The 20,921-nt window shown below is 39.7% G+C and overlaps 1 protein-coding gene across 2 annotated transcripts; it reads left to right on the top strand.

Annotated features, from left to right (window-relative positions):
* Nucleotides 1-5,551: 5,551 nt before the first annotated feature.
* On the top strand, nucleotides 5,552-20,623 carry LOC145480827 (uncharacterized). Of its 2 annotated transcripts, none has more exons than XM_081459155.1 (6): nucleotides 5,552-6,466; nucleotides 16,902-17,060; nucleotides 17,829-17,916; nucleotides 18,236-18,345; nucleotides 18,810-18,959; nucleotides 19,146-20,619. In XM_081459155.1, exons 1-6 carry the CDS (start codon nucleotides 6,332-6,334, stop codon nucleotides 19,434-19,436), a joined length of 933 nt encoding a protein of 310 aa, XP_081315281.1. In that variant the 5' UTR covers nucleotides 5,552-6,331; the 3' UTR covers nucleotides 19,437-20,619. The 2 variants fall into 2 exon arrangements, with proteins under 2 accessions (XP_081315281.1, XP_081315282.1); XM_081459156.1 differs by lacking the exon at nucleotides 5,552-6,466 and adding an exon at nucleotides 13,247-15,387 and having other exon boundaries at nucleotides 19,146-20,623.
* The last annotated feature ends 298 nt before the right edge of the window (nucleotides 20,624-20,921 follow it).

Here is a 20,921-nt window from a genome sequence, read left to right as displayed (position 1 = left end):
CGTTTCGCTTCCCGCCTCTCTTGTTAACGGGTCGATTCCAACATGGTTTTTAATGATTTGTTATAATTTTGTTTTTCATCAAAGTCAAATTCATTATCGAGCTTTACCTCAGACTAACCCGCGCTATACAAGCAGCTGCTAATTCGCTTCCTATAGTTAAACTTTTTCATTAAAACTTTTAAATTGACGCACAAAACCCTTCTAATTAAAGCAAACGCCACAAAAGGTGAAGGAAATACATTCGGTTGCCGAACGTTCAACTCAATTATCAAAGATTCTGGGGGATTTCGGGTGGCTTAAACTTTCTCAACGATCTGCTTGTAGAGTGGAGAAAAAAAAAAGCTACTTGTTAACACAGGTACAACGAAAGCTTTTTAACCCTGATTTTGTAGTGTACAACCAATTTCATTTTTGGATGTTTGTTAAACTTGTTTGTTCAGTGACTGCTCTGATTTCTGGTAAGATTGCTGACCATTGACATTGAAAAATCCTTTCTACGACTTGAAACCATTTCAATTCTTTGATGATTTTTCACAAGTGATAAATCGTACTTCCTTTTCGCTTCAAGACCTGACAGTTTAAAACATCGAGATAATTTTAGTGAAACCGAAAACTCTACCCTCTGACCCAATTAGCAAAAGCACCGGACTGTGTAAAAGCCACGATGGACAGTTAAAATGGAAAGTGTTCGCGACCCAAATAGAAATCGCTTATCAATGTTTGTTTTTGGTCGAAAAGTAAACTTTGTTCCCTTTCGCCTTGTTCTATACTTGACACTTTTCGTTTAATTTCCTATGCAAGTAAATTTAAACAGTGGTTATTGAGCGGAAGAATAGTTTATGTGTAACAGAAGCTACCCGATGACCCAAGACATTACTAAAGAAATGCTGTATGAATAAAAGTTCTCAGTTTCAAAATCAATGGTTTCGCGGATCTTCAAGGAAACCTCGTTGAACGCGAATTTTAGATAAAAAATCTTGAAAGTTCAAGTGTTGAAGTAGAAAAGCAGAAAAAAACAAAGCCTTTATGTCGGCCGTATTTGCTGCATGATGTTTTTGCGTTCTCAGTTAAATATTAAATTTTTTTTCACTTTTCAGTATAATTCAAAATTCACTTGAACGGAAATTTTAAAGCTACTTAACCGTCAAAAGAGTATCCAATTTCCTTTCCTTAGGACCTCGATGCAGTGCCCACTAAACGGGAAGGTGCTCTTTTATAGGGACATAAACGCAGTGTTTGTCTGTGGCCGGGACTTACGCCCAAATGTCCATTTTGCTGAAGTGCCGGACCGGCGTCAATTTAAAAATAAAAGTCGATAGACTTTTCGTTTAGACTAGGAGTCCTGTGTTTCGTTACCATAGTTTCAGTCAGTCAGTCTCCTGGTTTCAGTGCTATGGTAGTTTCTGTCGTCTATATATGTGACCTGATTTATGAAAACCGTGTCAATACTTTGCACCACGTCACCCATATGCACTTTGATTCCGCGACTCCTAAAGGCCTTAAAATCACTCCAAGCGATTACACAACAACAACAACAACAACAACAACAACAACAACAACAACAACAACAACAAACAACATAGAGAGAGGAAACAAGAAAGGGAAGATAAGAGAGTGGAAGAAAAAAAAGACTGGTATTCCTTTTCATTTTTACATTGTCTCCTTTGGAGAGAAAGAAACGCTTGACCAGGACGCGATTTCTTTAACACTAGGGTACTGTTTTTATAAATCCAGACAAATACAAGTTAAAATTTGAACGAGTACATAATTTTCCTAAAGCGCTCACCTCCACTAGAGAAAGCTAGTCTCTGGAACAAATGGAACAATGGGAGAATCGAAATGCACCAATCACAGCCGACCTTCGTGATATAAATGATACCGTGTAATCAGTCGACCTCATCGCCTGAAGAAGGCTAGCAGTAAGCAGTCGAAAAGTCGCGATCTACATCTCAAGTGACTACTGTGACTACATCGTGAGACATACGATAATACACTTTATTGTTATTAAAGTTAAAACAGTCGTACATACACGGGTTAAAGCGTTCTTAGAAAGATGGAAACAGATCTTCGTGTAGCTGCGCTAACGCTTTTAAACATTTCTCTAAACAAATGACTGGGCCAGAGTTGCCAAGCAAGGCATTCATCTGCTGAATTTAGCGCGTGACGGTTAAAGGCTTGTCACCTCCTTCCCACTCTTCAGTTTCTCCGCACGTTAAGACAGTTGAACAAGGTATACCCACAACTTTGTTCCATTTTCCCCATTTTTTGCCCGGTATATGTTGCCTTGCGCCCCAGAGGGAAGAAGAAGTCGTGGCAGTCCGAAAGAGACTTGGTGGAGAACCGCAGAAAAAGAAAGAACAGCATTGGGTTTTGGCTCATAGAGCGAGGCAACAGTGGCTGCTCGTGACCGTCTGACATGGCGAAGGAGAATGTCTGGCCCTATACCCACATAGGGTTATGGTCGAAGAAGAAGATATGTTGCCTTGCATTTGACAGTGGTAGTTACGTTCTCGAATGAGTTTCTAACTAAATTTTGAAAGCCGAGTGACAGGTCCTGGCGACGAATCTCGATCAAGTAATTTCAATTTGTTGGGATTAACACACCATTTACACTTTCTCGCAAAGAGCATTCTCAGTGGACTGAGTTTCTGAAATCCCACAAGTGGTGAATAATATAAAGGATATTTGAAGCGAAAAAAGTGACACTGATTTACGTAGCGGGTCGTCTATAATCCTTTAAGCTCGACTTCTAGCCGTTATTGGGTGTTACGTTGTTACTATGTGCGATAAGGAACGCGGATCTACAAAATGAATGCAAAGAGAGACTAAGAATCTTATGTATCTTGAAAATTCTGCATTGTAGTACAAGATCGTACAAAGTTTTCCGCTAGATAGTGGGCTGATTTAGCAAGAGAACGGGAACGTCACTTGACGACGGCGCGCGCAGTACAAATACCCAAATATGGTCAGATGACGACTGCAGGGCGCGCGGAATAACCTAGATTCTGTTCTAATTTGACCATATTTGGGTATTTGTACTGCGCGCGTCGTCGTTAAGTGACGTTCCCGTTCTCTTGCTAAATCAGCCTATTTCAAGGAGGTGCGGCCTGTCACTGTGTACTTCTCCATGCGACCACATCTTACCGAGTTATTTATGATATTCCTTTATTGAATATATATTCAAATTACTTTTTTGTTCGTCGAAAGGTTGACAGAGACAGACAGACAGACAGTCAGAAGTAATTTCTGCATACATCCTCAATGAAAGCGTTGCCAAAACTTTTAGAGCAAATTTGCTTGAAATGAAAAAAAAAAAAAACGTCCAGGTACCGTAGAATTCCGAAAGTAATGGCCCCCGTAACTTTCGGATTTAGCAGGCAAAAGGGGCCGCTTCTTTCAGGTAACCGTTACTTTGAGATGGTTGAAAAGCGCTTGTACGGTAGTTGTTCACAGTCGTTTCAGACAAAGCGGACGCGTATCATGAAACAAAAAGTTCCGTTTATTTGTGTTACTAACAACCCACATATAACAAAACAGACTGTATAAACAAAAGATACTCCAAATGTTGGTACTAAAAGACCTAACGTCACTCTTAAACAATAACAGTAGCTGCTGTAACCTTTTCAATTTTTAGAGACTACCTCTTATATACCCATTGTTTTATGGTACAATTTATACGTACATGCTACATATTTTAATTGTATATACATTTTTATTCTTATTCCTTATGTGTAAATAATTTTAATTTTTTGTTGTTGTTGTTATGTCCCCAATAAGTTGTGAAAACTAAATACATTGACACATTGATAAAGCTATTACTTACTTTACTGTAAGGTGACAGTAAAATCGTCGCATTATAACGCAATAAAACTAATTACACTCTATCGTTTGATTCTGTTGCCAGACAAATACAGCTTATAAAATCATAGTTTCAAGAAACATTCAGTTAAGTTCGAAGTAAAATTGCAAATACACTATATATCTCTTCAAGTTGGTCAATCCTACAGTCAAGCTGTTCCATCCGCATTGCGCTTGCCATCAGAGAGTTTCTCTTTTTTAGCCTTGACTTCTTCAAAGGACCGCTACTTTCAGGCGGATCGATACTTTCGGGGGAATGGAGGGGGGGGGGGTGGGGGGGCGTTATTTTCGGAATTCTACGGTTTTTCCGTGTTACCTAGCAAAGCTTTCAATCTCATAATCCCAGTAGGGACCTTTCTCTTTTTTGCTAACAAGAGAGGCCAGGCTCCTGAGCCTTGACTTTGTGGTATTTGATGACGGCACTTGAGATAATCAGGCAACGAGTTAAAAGTTCAATATCAACAAAGTCTCAGCACAGTTATCTTTTTAGTTGAATCAACTGATTATAACTCGGGGTCAACTGGTCAAATATGGGATCTACAAACTAACTTTGTCATCTCACGCAAAGTGTCCCAAGCGTACAGCATCCTCATTGGATGTAGCCGAAAGCCATTTATGTCCCAAATAATCGTAAATTATTGTGTAATTTCTGACTAGGGTTGCTGAACAGAGAGTCGTACGTGTTCAGATCTGCTACCCAAACTAACTTGAAATCTGACCTGGACTCCAAGTCATGTGGAAATAGATAGCCTGATCAGATAAGTAATATAAATCTTGTTTTGATTGCACTTAATTAAATATTTAGAGACCAAACTAATCTCAAGAGACTGATGCAAAATAAACAGTCAAAATATGTTTTTGGCTACCACTAAGTAGAGCATTTAGCCTGATGGGTCATCTTATTGAACTAATGAAACCGCTCGCCGGAACTATCGCTGCGTTTGACGTGGGAAGGGAATGAGAGTTACTGTGATTTTGAAACCGGCTGAAAAACCGAACCTCGGGGGTTGAGTAGAGAATTCAGAGAAATTTTAACCGGTTGTTTGGATTCGGGGTATAATGCAATCGCTTCTGTAAGATACTTCTCGTCACCGGAAGCATATTTCAACAAAAAGTAGAAATATGGCTTGTTAGCACTGTAATTAACATTTCCACGAGGTCAATTTCTATTCCGGGGTTTTCACTGCTAACGCAGGTTGTGGTCCTCGAAAGAAGAAGTTTTTTTTTTTTTATTTCACCAGGCATGTAATTCACAGTTCTCTCCATGAGAGACTCCTGTATCGAATCATGGTACCAAGCCTTGGACCTGCTTTTTAAATTCCCTCTGAGGCGCATTTCATTGACGCAATTGCGTATTCGTTGCTCCACAAAAACTAAATAAAAAGCCGAAAAATATAATCTCACTGCATTTCGGTGTCTTTACGTGAGTCAATCTGTATGGGTCGCTGAAACATTTACCTTGACCTTCTACCTCCTACTACGTCAACGACATACTCTCCCACCCCACCCTGTCAACTTGTCTTTAAGAATGAATTCATTTCATTGGCATTTCATTCTACATATTGCTATTTTTGCACTCTGCTTCCACATCTATGCTTATTCGTGCTTTATTAATTTCTTAATTAAGTAGAGGGCGGAGTCATTCGCAGAACGCGTCGTAACCACGCGTGGAACTAACCAAATCACTATAGCTATGAGATAACATTCTAACGTGAAAAACCCAAAAGCTAAGTGGTTTTATAACAGTTTGAAACCGAAAATATGCGCTTCTGCCAATAAAGGTCGTTACACTATTCAAACAAAACTGTTTCAATTTATACAAGGCCAAGGACTGACTCAGCTCTACTAAAAATCAGAGTACAACCCTAAAATATTCATTTTCAGACAATTCATTAGATTTATCACAGCCCTGATTTAATTTTGTATTGTTGTGATCTTTTATATTAACCGGCGTCAGGATACGGAGAATGATTCTTTTCTGTTTAGCCACCGCTGTTTACAAAGCACAAAAGCGGAATGAAAGAGACAAAAAAAGAACTTCTTTATTGTCTTCATTATACCGAACTTTGTAATTAGAAAACGATTAGTTGCGAAATCCTTCAAACGAGGCCAATTATTAGTTTTCCACTCCAATTAAGAACATGCTTCGTTAAATAGACGGAAATACAAAATCGGGAAGTGAGGTATAAAGAGGTGCAGAAACCGCGCACGCACTACGTGAGTTGAATCTTCTGCCCACCCGCGGAACTGTTGAACCGTCACTTGGTCACTCAAACGCGTGAAAGCACTGACAGATTTAATCAGATACATGTAAACAGGGTCAGGGTATCTTCGATTACGAGCTGTTAGTTAAAAATACCCGGATTCCTTTTGGCCTTGAGTGCTTTGAGGAACGCTTACTACACTGCTACGAGAAGAGCTTATAAGGTTGAATTGAGGGGCAGAATTCTCGACAGAGATCTCGGCGGTCTTCATGATTTTAATGGCGCGAAGACGAAGCGCGCTTCCAGTGATTACAGAACCGACAATAGATCCAGAACATCTAACGGCTTTACAAGCGCTAGCGGAGGAGTCTCAACGAAGAAATTCCACGAACTCCATTCGTTTGGTAAGTAAAATTCAGTCATATAAGTTTTCAAATGTATTTCAAAACTGGCAACACAATACATGGCATGTTAAGATCGCCTACAGGTTCTGCTACAGGTTCCTGTCACTAATAACTTCTGCTTTTTTGTCGCTGATCAAACAACAAAGCATCAGTTTTTATTTGTGACTGGACTCAATGCCATTTTCCATGACATTAATTCCATAATCGCACATCTGTGCAAGTACCTATTTTCTTTTACGTTACAATTTTCGGTTACATAATGTTCGAAGGATTAAGTTTCAATCATTTTCGTTGGGTTCAGCTCTTCGTGAGCCGCCTTCATGCAGAGCTAATTATGTTAAATTGTTTTTATTCATTTTCTATTCTGCGCTAAATGCTCGATCTTTCCGCTTTTTGTCACGGTAAGTTGTAAGATCGAGAGTTTCATTTCAGACATGGAGTGTGTTGAAAGGCGTAAGACGATATTGGGCGATATAAACTTATTTTTCTTAGCCCGCTTACTCATAAACAATACAGTTACGAATGGAAAGACTCGTGAGTTTAATATAGAAACGTGATGCGGAAAACCTTCCCACTTTTAATATTATTTTGCATAAACGTAGCTTCTAGATCATAGACCTGAAGGACTACAATATTAACGGTGCTGAACAAAGAGCGTCTAAAATTACTCAAAATCCCAGCGGGTGAAAGAATTGTCTCAATGTCTTGTAAGCGCGGTTCCCTGCGTGAGTTATTTCGTTTTCATTTTTCTCGTCTTATGACTGTTTGTTCAAGTGCTGAGCAAATATAGAAACAGAAGAATGCTCTCACGTATTAATTCCATTCACCGGCCTTACGTGCAACCTTTATCTTATATACAAACACGGTTGGACAACTTTCACATGTGGCGTTTGTAAAAGTCAACACTACTCCGGCTTGAAAAGATGTTAATCCATTTGTCACATATATCGCACGGGTCAGTCTAGTTATTTTGAGCGCGCGAAAGAGGTCACTGTCATCACTCATGCATTACGGCTAAGATGGAAACGCTGATTTTGTAGAATAACAAAGAAGTCTGCACAATAATTGTCTCATTGCATTCGTATGTACATACCCGCGGGCTGATTGAAACATTAGCTCCATGCACGACTCTTCACGGGCGTGGTGTACAAGAGGACGCAATCTCTCGCTACGGTAATTTACCCATTTCTATTTTCAACCACATTAAGGCTCTGCACACACACATACTCTTCTGTAAGGGGTTCTCATTAGCTAGTAGAAACTTCTCGTTTATTAGAAACCAGAGTTAAGGAACATTTTTTGAAAAATCTATCAGATATTCATGAACATCGCCTGTCCAAGCGACACTCAGTGAATTCCAACAAAACAAAAGTTCTCGCCACAGAAAGTAAGACGTTCAGGTTCTGTCCTCGTGTACCGGTTCACAAGAACTGATACAAAAGACCCAGCAATGTTCAACAGCTAAACAAAGGTTCGTAAAGAAAGGAGAACGGTTATGGTTATTCCCTCTGTGTACCGGTACACCAGGACACAACCGACGTTCAAACGTGGCACAAGGGAGGGAATTGAAATCCGTTAACGAAAGCCCTCTTTGAAAATGAAGAGACAATGGTTTCGAATCAGAGAGCATCTGTAACCCTGTTTTAGTCCCCTCGAGACCCAAATGAACATGATATAACTCTTCTTTACAGTCACGTTTTATTTTATTGTGGCTGATGAAGTGTGGATGAGCCGAAAGAAACAGCCCACTTTTAACTTTTATTGCGCCCTGAGAACAGGAAATTATTTTATATTTTAAAGATAGAGAACCTCTTGAGGGAACATTTTTTAAAAGAAGTCAAATTGTTAATTGCAGTCTGTTTTGTTTTTGGCTACCGCTTGCCAAATTGCACCAAAAACAAGACGGAGCTTAAAACCTGCCACAAAAACTGCTGATAAGGGGACACTTCAATTTTTAAACATGGACGACTAAATAACATGGTTTATATTTACTGATTCAGTCTTTGTCACGTACATGTTGTGCAAATGGATTACCTGCATCGTATATTCATTAGCTTTCATTTTACCATAAAACCTCTCCAGGCTTCATTAACGCCTTAGGCAATTAGTGCATTGGCGCTGTAGAAATGAATTATTATTATATACATTACGCAATCTGCTAACCATGGACGGTTGTATACTGAATAGTGATTTATCAGTGTACAGTAATGTTTAAGTTGTTTGAAAACGGCAAGTCGATTTTTAAACTTCGGCACTGGTTAGCAGGATAGTGTTTTTCTTCCATTAAAAGCAAAATTGACTTTAGACACTGTTTTAATTGTAGGATAACGGCAATTGAATAAATTTTAAGGACAGAGAGTTTCTCTTATCGAAATTTTTGTCGAACGCAAGGGAATTTTGTGAGTCAGAGAAGAGACCAGAATTTTCTTGTCGCTCTCAGCTCAAAATGGCGGCCAACGTTCTAATCACTAAGCTAGCACTTCGTAATCGTTCAGTTCTAACTGACACTGATGGCAAACTATTCTAAAATATTCTTATTTCCTTCAGCTTTTTAACAACAAAACACTTACTCCACATAGATATCTAACAATAGGTTGAATGAACTTTGTACCATTCAAAGAGCTTACTTAAACGCAGCTGAGCCATCGTAAATTTCAAAGGCTGTGTCTTAAACGAAAACACTCTGGGAAAAGAAATAAAATTTGCATAAACGTGGTCAGTGTTAGTATTTTAGACATGTCAAACAGCTTTAAAGAATACGCATAGTGGTTTAAGATTTTACTGTTTTAATGACGTCAGATATGATAGTGCTCTGAAGACAAACTCTAATCGACTCACCGAGTGTACAAACAAAGATTTCGTTGCTTTTATTCTGGCGCCAAGGAAGCTGTATTTTGCGATAAGAAAATTCAGTTCCTCATTTTAGGTGAGTCAAGCGCCATTTGGTGAGATCTTGTTTACAAAAACTGATGATGATCTGATTGCCAGAGTTGAAGTACTTAAAGCACTTTTAAACTGCTACTCTGCGCTGACGCCGCCATTTTAAGTGAGCCATATATCAAGTTCAACCTCCGCGAAGTCACGGCACTTTCGACGAAACAAAAAAAATATATATTGATCACATGCCGACTTAAAACCAAATATAAACTTGAAACAGGAAAGACTTTCATATTGGACTCTTCGTCATTCATACACAGTGCGTGGGCAGGTCATTAACTGAATGGCTAAATTTTATTGGTTTATAATAGCACCGTGGATCACTGTATGATCAGAAAAGATTTATTACACATGCAGTTTATCACGTTATTCAAAACCTCGAATCACGGCAAGGAAAATTCTGTTACGCTTCGTTTTTCGTCCTTTATTTCTGTCACTTCTCGGCGCTGCTAAACGGCGATGAAGCCCTTTGAATCATACAGTTTTAAAATATTTGTGCATGTCGTCAAAACTTAAGTAAATACCGAAAAACCTTCGTTAAGACCTTCTCTTTATTAATCTGTCCGCTCTAATAAACCTACCCTCTCTTGCCTAGAACTTTAAATTACAGAATAACCCCTCCTTCATCTATGAATAGAAAACAATTACTCCTTTTGACAATTTTGATGCATCTGAATACTTCAGAGGTAGTCTAGTTACCATTTCTCAGAAGTGTAAACATACGGAAAAGTTATGATTAAGTTCAAAAGCTGTTTATACACTGTCGACTGTTTAAAAGCTCTTAAAATAATGTGCTGAAACACCCTTTTAAAAAAAGTTGTCTAAAAAAACTTTTCAAAATTCAGGTTCAAACAGAGGCATGTGTTCATTCTCGAGAGGCTGACACGTAACACCGCTTTTACGGAAAAAGAAAAAACAATGGAAAAGAGATTAAAAAATTATCTATCATGCGAGAGAAAATTTGTTTTCTTCTGATAGCAACTCATGGCAGCCAACCTGCAACAAAAATAAACACAACAGGTTCAGTATTGTCAACCATGGAATACGTATGTTATTAACCACTCGCGCGGTCCGTGTACTGTAAGAGAGCCCCCGAGTTGACAGTGCGAACGAGCTCAGCGAGTTCCACATAGAAGAGACCAAGGGTCGATGTGCTCCCAACATGGTTCTGAGCAAGATTGGTTAATAAGAGATTTTTCACCGGGTTGAAAATGTCGGATAAGTGAAAAAAAAAAATACCACAATCACGGACTGGAAAGACATCGGTAACTTCAGCCTAGCAATTGTGATTAAGAGCCAACTTAAAGTTTACACAATAAAGAGAATAAAAGAACGTTGAAAAATAAAGAAAAAACGAAATTGTTACTATGAGTTAAATATTTAGAAAAGTCAGCCATAAAAGAGTGGTAACACCACTTGGAGAATACTGGACGGCAATGGAGCAATTTGATTGATTTACTTTAACCCTCAACTATCTCAGTTGTGTGATAATGCCTCATATGGCCTATACGAGGACGTACCGCTGGAGAAAGGGTATTTTTTGCGGCCTAGCTGCCTTGAACATGGTGTATCATATTACGTAAGTAGTCCCTAGACGGTAGTAGACGTGTCCTGAACAAGGAATGCTTGCGCCATTGCTGTTGTTAAATTTGGTATTTTCTGTCGAGGAAAAGGTTGTTGTTATTCATCGTGGTAGATGCAATAATAAAGTGTATTATCGTTTGTCTCACGATGTAGTCACTTGAGATGTAGATCGCGACGTTTCGACTGCTTACTGCTAGTCTTCTTCAGGCGATAAGGTCGACTGATTGCACGGAATCATTTATATCACAAAGGTCGGCTGTGATTGGTGCATTTCGATCCTCCTATTGTTCCATTATTCCGGCGAGTAGCTGTTCCCTCAGTGGTCCGCTGTTGTACCGTTCTCCTGTTGTTGTGTTTCTTGATCGTGGGTATCCATGCTTCAGGAATTTCAATTCCACTATCCCTGTTGATGTTGTTAGGGTGAAGTCTTACGTGAATAGCTTCCTTGACCCTACGTGTGTACCAGTGAGGATCTCGATCAATAAACTTGACCTCATTCCAGATAGGATAGTGGCCGGTCTCGTGGGTGTGTTCCGAAACGGCGGAGGTCTGGGTTCGGGCGAGTCGTATATCGCTGTCGTGTTCTTTGATCCTCTCCTGCATAGATCTCCCTGTTTCCCCGATGTAGACTTTGCCGCACTCACAGGGAATCCTGTAGACAACACCATCTTGTTTAGCCGGGTTGACGGTGTCCTTTGGTCGCACTAAGTGTGACCGAAGTGTCGTGTCGGACTTAAAGACGGTGCGAATGCATTGTTGTTCTAGGCAGCGTCGGAGAGACTCCGAAACTCCTTGGACATAAGGTAAAACGGCGGTGGATTTAAATTCCGCGACAGGCTCTCTTCTTGGGGTCGTTCGTGCCTTTGTGATCTTCTGTACAAAAGAGGAGGGATATCCGTTAGAAACAAGTACAGATGACAGATGTTTCTTCTCTCCAGCGATTACTGATGGTTTGGTGACGAGACGTTTAGCCCGGTCGTACAGACACTTCACAATACCGCGCTTTACTGAACGAGGGTGGTGTGAATCATACGCTAGGTACTGATCAGTATGTGTTGGTTTCCTGTAGACACTGGTGGTAAGGCGGCCATCAGGTTCTCTGTAAACTGACGTGTCGAGAAAGGCGATCTTGTTGTTGTTCTCGATCTCCATGGTGAAACGGATTGATGGTTGTTGACTGTTCAGGTGTTGCAGGAAGACGTCAACTCTATCCCGATCCAGGATGGTGAAAGTATCATCTACGTAGCGTTTCCAGATCTTAGGCTTGCAAGGTGCGGACTCTATTGCTTGTTCTTCAAATATCTCCATGTAGAAATTAGCAATAACCGCGGATACAGGGCTCCCCATGGCTGTGCCGTCTCGTTGTTCGTAAATCGATCCGTTGTACTGGAAGTACGTAGATCTTAATACGAAATTCAAGAGGTCCGCGATTTGAACTGGTGTAAGTGTCGTGCGGTCAGCCAGGTCTGCGTCGTTCTCCATTTTTTGTAGCGCGGCTTGTACGGCGCCCTCGATCGGTACGTTGGTAAACAGTGACTCTACGTCGAAAGACACTATGATCTCGTGGTCCTGGATCTCTTCACTGGCGATGGTGGAGGCGAAGTCACATAAGACTTCACCCTAACAACATCAACAGGGATAGTGGAATTGAAATTCCTGAAGCATGGATACCCACGATCAAGAAACACAACAACAGGAGAACGGTACAACAGCGGACCACTGAGGGAACAGCTACTCGCCGGAATAATGGAACAATAGGAGGATCGAAATGCACCAATCACAGCCGACCTTTGTGATATAAATGATTCCGTGCAATCAGTCGACCTTATCGCCTGAAGAAGACTAGCAGTAAGCAGTCGAAACGTCGCGATCTACATCTCAAGTGACTACATCGTGAGACAAACGATAATACACTTTATTATTGGTATTTTCTGTTCTCAGTGAACCAACCTCAGAGACGTTTGTTGATGTTCAGTAGGTCGTCAGTTAACATCGGATAATTTTAACGAAAAGAAAATAATTATTTAACTATAAAAAATTGCAATCAAATATTTCTTAGTACTAATTAAGAAGAAATTAAGAAAGTTATGTTAAACGATGACGTTTCTACGTTTAGCTAACGTCATTATCAAGTCAAACTTAGAGTTGATGTAATATACTGTACTTCGATGTCAGTAAATGTTATTTACTAAATAATAATAATAATAATAATAACAATAATAATAATAAATTAGAGTTGATAAAAATAATTGTATAAATACTAATTAAAATATCAGTTAATTAAAGAGGAATAAACGTGGTAAGAATATGCTAATTACAGACTGGAAAAGTATGTAATTGGAAAAAAGGTGCTCATTACAAAAAAAACAAAAAAACAACAAAAAAATTAAAAATGCTAATTACGTACAAGTACTTGCCAGTTTCGGTTGATCAGGCAGCAGCTCTCGTAAGCTTGTAATTCTATTAATTTGGGGTTAGGGGCATTGTTTCTGTTGTTTGTTTTATATAACGTTTCCTTAACATGCGAGGCCTTGCGAGATCTGCTACCTGGCCCGTCAGAATACCTGTATTCTACTCAATTCTTTGCGTCAGACACGTGCTAGTAAACAGGCGGAGTCAGGGTTTCAAATCTCCAGCGGCATCCTATCGCCCACACATGGGTTAAGTGCTCCCCCCCCCCTCCCACTGGTATTTCAACAAGACACAATCGCACTGAAAAACGGGGTGTTCGCTGAATATTGTCATTCCTGATTCGTTGTTTGTCAGATTTCTCCGGAAACCATCACTAAAAGTGCAGTAGGACTCGATTTGCGCGAAGCTCTTCTATCAGCATTTTTGCATAAAATCTTCCACACGGGAATGCCATCTAATTATTTTCAACACATTTATAATTCAACTCTTTTAGCAGCTTTGACATTAATCGAACTTCAATCTTGATAATGATGTTGGTTACATCTGGTTACATCGGAACCAGTGGCGGATCTAGACCTTGAACTAACGGGGGTGGGGCGGGTTGTTTTGCTTGCCCTGCCGGCTTTTCTTCCTTTTGTGATATTTTTCTTTTTTCACCCAAAATAAGGGGGGTCCAGGCCCCCCAGGCTCCTCCCCTAGATCCGCCACTGGAAACGTCGACGAACGTTACTTTTAGGGTCCGTCCACACTACTCCAGAGGAATTAGCCACAGCAGCTTTATTTCTACGGGCCTCTGCGGTTAGGCCTACCGTCCACACTAATCCGTCAGGGAAACAGAGCTTTTCGAAAACGCTCTTCAAACCGGAGGAATTTGAAAACGCTGGCTTTGCGTTTTAGTGTGGACAGAAGACATTTTGAAAACGCAGCTTTTCGAAAACGAAGACATCAAGATAATATTGTGATTTCCCTGTCCAAGTTTTCCCCAACCACAAATCAAACATGATCGGTTCTTGTTGGGTTTTCAGCTTTCCCCGGCGTAGCGTGGACGGAAAAGACTAGGTGCGTTTTCAGGGTGTAACCTCCGTTTTTTTCTCTAGCATAGTGTGGACGGACCCTGAAAATTTCTTGTTTTAAGAATGCTTCAGCAAGCACCATTCACCTTCCATTCGATCCGTTAGATTTCTTACTACAAATAACGGATAGAACAATATTTATATAATAATAAAGTTATTATTATCATTATCATTATCATTATCATTATCATTATTATTATTATTATCATTATTATTATTTAGTTTTCACGCTTTGAAAAGAACCCAATGAAAGTGAACAGTCTTTCCTGAAGGAAATTTGATGTATTTTTAAAAGTTAAAAGTAATCATCACAATGAGTGATCACCATAGAATCGTATAAATTAGCACCAACACAAATGTAAACACTAGTATCATGTTAAGTTGTGAGACTAGAGAACCCGAGGGCTTGACTATTGGGAAAAAAGGGATGTCTAATTGAGTGTGTGAAGAATGATGCGGTGTAAACAGACTTAACAACAAAAACGGAAAAAGAATTAACAAGGGTTGCAAAGACCCGGCTGACCATTTCAATTCAGTTTTGACAGGCTAACTGCACAAGAAGGGAAATTATGAAAACCACTCGTGCGATACAGGTGTTTCTAAAAAGGATATTTGCATATCTGGCAAAGTTCTCGAAATATGAAAATAAACCGTGCTTTTAAGAAACCAATTGAATGACAGGAAATGAATATCGACCGATTGAAAAATTCGAGTTGTACTGCGGAGAGGAAATTTGAATAAATAAACAAATCATCTTGAGTTTTCGAGATAACCTGCAAACGGCTTTCATACAAAATGAACGAAGAGGGTCATTTTTCGTGCGTTAAATTCTAACAAGTGCCTCAATCAAGCGAGATGAAACTGCACAGAAATCGTAAGCAAAGAGCTGTCAGCCTTCCCAACGTCTCTTGCGAGGTTTGTCACTCAAATTCTATTTCTCTCTCGGCCAATTTTGAATTACGATGTTAATAGTTTCGTTGTAAATATTACATGATCATATCTTTAGTAGATACTAAAGAGAGCGTTGCACCGTTAATAGCAAAATACATGAACGTTCCTTCATTGGAAAAGCAAATCATCTTTGCATGATAAAATCTTCATAAACAGCGAGAGAATTTTCTCCCTTAATTTTAAGCAATTTAACGTAAAAAGTTCGCTGCAAATCAAGCGTCATTCAACAACAAATAGGCTCTTTTTTACACTAAACTAATCGCTTATCATGTAATAACATTTCTTTCGTTCTGCATTCGCTGGTTTCTTTATACAGCAAATTATTGCAATAGATGTGATCTCTAAAATGGTTCTTTTTCACCCGTTATCTTAAATTTTTTCTCCACTTTACATGAGTCTTTGCGCGTTCTGATCGTTCTGATTGCTTTTTAGCCTGTATATAAAGACAATCTGAGTTTGTTTTTAATTTTGTACTCATTTACTATCGCCGAAGGCACACTACAATACAGAGGGGTTTGACACATATTAATATATATCTACCAAGGTTCTTGTCTTTTGGTGTCTTATACCTTCCTAATAATAATATTCTTCAGCAGGATCGAATAATATTTATTTCTTTTCTATATTTATTCCAAAACCTTCTCCTGTGAGCCAATTTTAGCCTGTGTGTTCATTTAAGGTTTCAGTAATTGGACTCTCACTGGCATTAAAGTTTTTTTCAATGTTTACATTTTGCAACTGGTTACATTACAGTCGATATTGGTTATCCTCAGACTCATCTACTCAAAAGTGCTTTTTTTATCTATATGTTTTTAAGAAATGAGTTTTGCAGTATTCTATATAATAAGTTCGCCAATTTTTTCTGCAACATATTTGTTTTTAAAGGTTTCGAAAGGCAAGATAATAAGCGCCATTCTTAGTGTCTGTAAAATTAATTGAAATGTTCGTATACGAAGTGCACCATTTGAGACAGCTATTTCGTTGTCTACTCTTTGCCTGTCAATCTACGTTCATCTAAATTCAATTTAATATTGCGAGTTTCATATCAAGCAAGCCCACACATAAAGTTGGGGGTTGATCTGAACAGCTACCGAGTACCGAAGTTAAACTCCTGCGAAAACGTACGATTTTTTTGACAACCACAAAAACAAAGCATTTCATGACACATACCATCCTGCAAGCAACATAAGGTTATCTTTGCGTTCCGGGGGGGGGAGGCTCCCATAGAAAAAGGACGGGGATGTTCGTCCTACCTTTCAGGGGTTAAAAAAGCGGTGCCTCAAAAAGGTCACAGCGTGTTGTTTTAGAAGTCTAAGGGGTGAAAAACATTTCAAGCCACCCCCCACGGAACAGGACCTTGGTACCTCTTAGGGGTTCTTTTCAAATTCTCGACGAACACCCGCGCCTTTTTTGTATAGAATCCCCTCCCTCCGGGCTTTGCGCTTAACTGATATCTAAAATATTTGTGAATCAAACAGAGTGAACATGGCGGCAACAAGTTGGTTGTTAATTCAAATGGAGAAGGAAGTTTGGAGGACGCAGGTCAAGCTACGGAGCGATACAAGCTGTCAGTTGTGGGAGATAGCGAATGTGGCAAAACAAGTCTCCTTAATGCTCTTGTTAAGAGCGACTTTGATGTAAGTAGATAGTGGTACTCTTAAAGGATCTCAGTGACAGTAATTTGAGTTAGTTTGGCCACATACAAAATTAAATTGAAGGAAACCTTAAAATAGTAGTTTACTAAGGAAGAAAAACACTAGCCTGTCCCAGGGGACGATCGAAAAAGCGGGCGGGCGACGAGCGGGGTCTGCGAGAGAAAAGGAGAGGGAACCTGCTTTTTCGATTGTTCCCACTGACCGAGAGCCTGGAACAGGCTAGAAAAACACCAAAGAGGTAATAAAAAACTATAAAGGAACAAGGATGCATGGTAAAGGATGGAAAAGATTACAACTGTGACACGGATGACAAACGACCAACTTAAAAATTTTAGGCTAAATTTTTGAAGATGCACAAACCGTGACGTAGCTCCGTTAACATGCGCGTGGAAATTATTTGCTACTGAGACTAACGAAATTTAGGAAACTGAAATTCAGTGGCATAACTCTTTTAAAGACTTCTAGGTCATTTAACCTCACAAACAAGAGTAATGCGTAGAACATGACATCAAATAACATACTGAAAAACAAAATCCACATAAGGTGATAGCATACACGCATGCGTTACATTCAACAACAAAGCAACCTCAGTCACCACATGGAAGAGCAAGCATCTTTATCCTTGCTCTGCATAAGACCGCATACTTCAGGGGGTCACTGTTTGTCTAGGAGTTGTTAAGAGGACCTTCAGAGGAAAGTAGGAGGAAATATTTTCTTCATGTGACGTTGTGTGTTTTGTGTTCTTTACAGGCCGAGGAGTCTTGCATATTTGACGAATGCGTAACAGACATAACAACAGAGGAGAGCAGATTGGAGGTTATGTTATGGGAAATATCTGGTAAGGATAACGGATAACAGAAATCACTTTTTAAAATTTTTTTCGAAGTGATTGGCACTGGTGTACTAATTTGTGACACTGAAATAAGTAATCAAATATGGTAAACTGAACACAGACTTGTTAAAAATACATTACAAAGCGTGGAGAAGTTTAATTTGGGCCAGCAAACGCTAATCTATCCAGTGGCAGGGAAGAGGATTTGAACCCGCGGTCTCCTCCGCTTCCACAAAACCGTGGTGTAGAAATAAAATACAAAAGTGATTCACAACTAGGATACAGTCGTTTTACTTGCTTTTAACTTTTGCATTCCACCATGCAGGCTTGGAGGACTATGAGAGTATAAGAAGGGAGATGTACCGCGATTCTGACGTCATCCTAATCTGTTTTGACATTGGTCATCCGCCATCTTTGCAGAGCGTCGTTAACAAGGTAGACATATGCGTACACTACTTTCAGTTTTGCTTATTCCACCTGTTAAATGGACACTATTATACACTGCAATTTTGCTACATTTTTTATCTAATCAGTGCCAAAATTTTGACTTAGTACCCACACCCGTACACGAACCGATGATGCAGCATCGAGATGAAAATATGAAGTGAATTGTCGAGGAGACTGCAAAATTGTGATCAAAAAGTTTTTAAACGATTTTCTTTCAAGACACGTCGGGAGCGTTTTCAATTTGACATCACACATGACATCACACATCAGGCTTTCAGTGCATGGTAACTTTTATAGCTTAAGTGTACTTGGAAAGTATTTTTTTAACAAAACAAGACCATTATTTTCAGCTTTCCACCAATGAAAATATGTCTTTTAGGTTTTGAGTTTAAGAAGTTATACTCATGGTGGTCCTAGCTGGTCAGTAATTCATGTATCTTTATGTTATTCAGTGGGTGCCTGAAGTCAACAGCGCATGCCCAGGAGTACCGTACCTGCTGATTGGCTGTAAAAATGACTTGCGCACTGACTCGGCGCTGCAGTTCTATCTGACTGTACCAGGACAGGAGCCAGACGAAGGTGACAGCATCAGCAGAATGAGGGTATGTATTGCTCATTTAGATAGTGCTAGTGTGCGCACTCGCCAAGTTTGTTAAAAGAAATGAATCGAAAATCTACTCCATCGCCACTGTAACGGCTGTTCGAGTTTCTAGAATACCGTATACACATCTTTGCTTGAATTTGGTTTGATAATCGCCCCTAAAATTCGAATTTATATCTCTCCTCAGGCTGTTTCAGTTGCCCAGTCTATAGGAGCGCGTGACTACGTGGAATGCTGTGCCAAAACACGTTGGAATGTCAAAGAAGTGTTCAAGAGTGCTGCGGACGCTATTCTTCACAAGGACGACAAGGAAGACGGAAAATCGCCGGAAGAGACTAACAAATCTCAGTCGGTACTTCGGAGATTTTCGTGGTTTAATCGGAGGTCTTCGTCGGGCTCCGCCGATATCAGTGACTGTAACACCGTTGTTCGTTCAGTGTCGGGTAGTAGAAGACTTTCATTGTTTACGACGAGCTGACCATCGGTGGAACTTAGGCCTCTTTAGTTCGTTGGCGGCATTGTCGTTTCGAGTCACGTGCTGAGGTCGTTATCTTGTTGACGTCACTGATAAGAGCATGCTCAAGGCCTGGGAATTAGGCCCAGGCATTGGTGAAAGAGCTGATCGGGGAAAATCATGACGACATTTTTCAGTGTTCTTCAGTCATTAGGGAGCTTAAGCAACGACGACGACGACGCCGAGGACGACGACTAGTAAAAAATGAATTTATATTTTACAAGCGAGACTTGCGATCGTCTTGATCTGTTGGGTACGCCAATGGCTCTAAAAACGTGCTTAAGCTAAATATGCAATGACGGCGTTCAGTTCCAACTGGAAATACGAAAAATTAGCCGTCGTCGTCCACGTTTCGTAGACGACGCGGAACTTGGTCATTTCACATTGTTGTTGTTGCAGAGGACGGCAAAGAAATGTACAACGATTTATAACGCACGTGCACAGCTATTGTTTTGCTAATTAAACCTTTTGTTTTGTGACGTTCACGTTGCCGTCGTCGTGGTGGTTTACTTCAGTTCCCTATTACTGGTTTTAGAACTGAAATGTATACAGCCGAGGGCATTTTAGTTTCCAAAGTGTAAAGCTTAGAGAAGACAGACCAAGAGCCGGTTATGAATGTAAACTAGCAAAATTTGCATTGTTTTCCACACAATCACAAGTTTCCCAGATTGATTCTGATTGATTCTTGATTCTTGATTTTTGGATTTGACGACTAGGCTAATTGACCACACTAAACGAGCTACTCTTCGTAAGTGTTTGAAGAGGAGGAATTTTACAAACAATGGCGCAAGATTAAAGATATTCGTATTAGATACTGCGACAAGCTCAGCTTTAAAGTCTATTTCTAGTTTACAGATTCGATTCTTGACTGTTTAAATCCATCGAAAAAGGAAGAAAGACTAAGTAAACATGGACAATAAGGCTTTCAGCCTCAATTAGCCTCAGGGAGGCGGCGTGGCCGAGTGGTTTAGGGCGCTGGATTTGAAATCTGGAGGTCCCTGGTCCCTCGGTAGTCCCGAGTTTAACTCCTCGACCGCGTTGTGTAAATAGCCAACTGGTCAGCCTCCCACCAGTTGGGATTCTTAATAGTTTATGTTATACTTGAGATATTTGTTTATTTATTTACAGTGTCCCCATTTAGCGCATTAGTCCTAAATACATCGATACTTAAATAAAGTGATTATTATTATTATTATTTTTTTTATTATTATTATTATTATTATTATTATTATTATTATTTGTTCTATGGACTTTTAAAATGTTTTTCTTTTTGGGTTAGCAGTAGCCGAATAGGCCTTATTATTGAAAGTAATTCTGGGTTGGTTACAAAGGGAAAAAAACAGTGCCTTGTTTGCAAAACAGTGGCTAATATGTCTTTGTTTGAATCAAACAATACAATTGGCTACGATCAACAAAGCTGGAATGTTACAGCAGCTCGAGCTACTATAG

This window comes from Orbicella franksi, chromosome 3 (genome assembly GCF_964199315.1).
Source record: "Orbicella franksi chromosome 3, jaOrbFran1.1, whole genome shotgun sequence".
Classification (NCBI taxonomy): domain Eukaryota; kingdom Metazoa; phylum Cnidaria; class Anthozoa; order Scleractinia; family Merulinidae; genus Orbicella; species Orbicella franksi.
The sequence above is the reverse complement of the archived record's forward strand: the minus strand, read 5'-3'. Positions and strand labels throughout refer to the sequence as shown.

Coding starts and splice junctions, on each gene's coding strand:
- LOC145480827 (XM_081459155.1), top strand. CDS start 6,332: ATGATTTTAATGGCGCGAAGACGAAGCGCGCTTCCAGTGATTACAGAA. Junction 6,467..16,901: donor CCACGAACTCCATTCGTTTG/GTAAGTAAAATT, acceptor TGAATCAAACAG/AGTGAACATGGCGGCAACAA. Junction 18,960..19,145: donor ACAGCATCAGCAGAATGAGG/GTATGTATTGCT, acceptor ATCTCTCCTCAG/GCTGTTTCAGTTGCCCAGTC.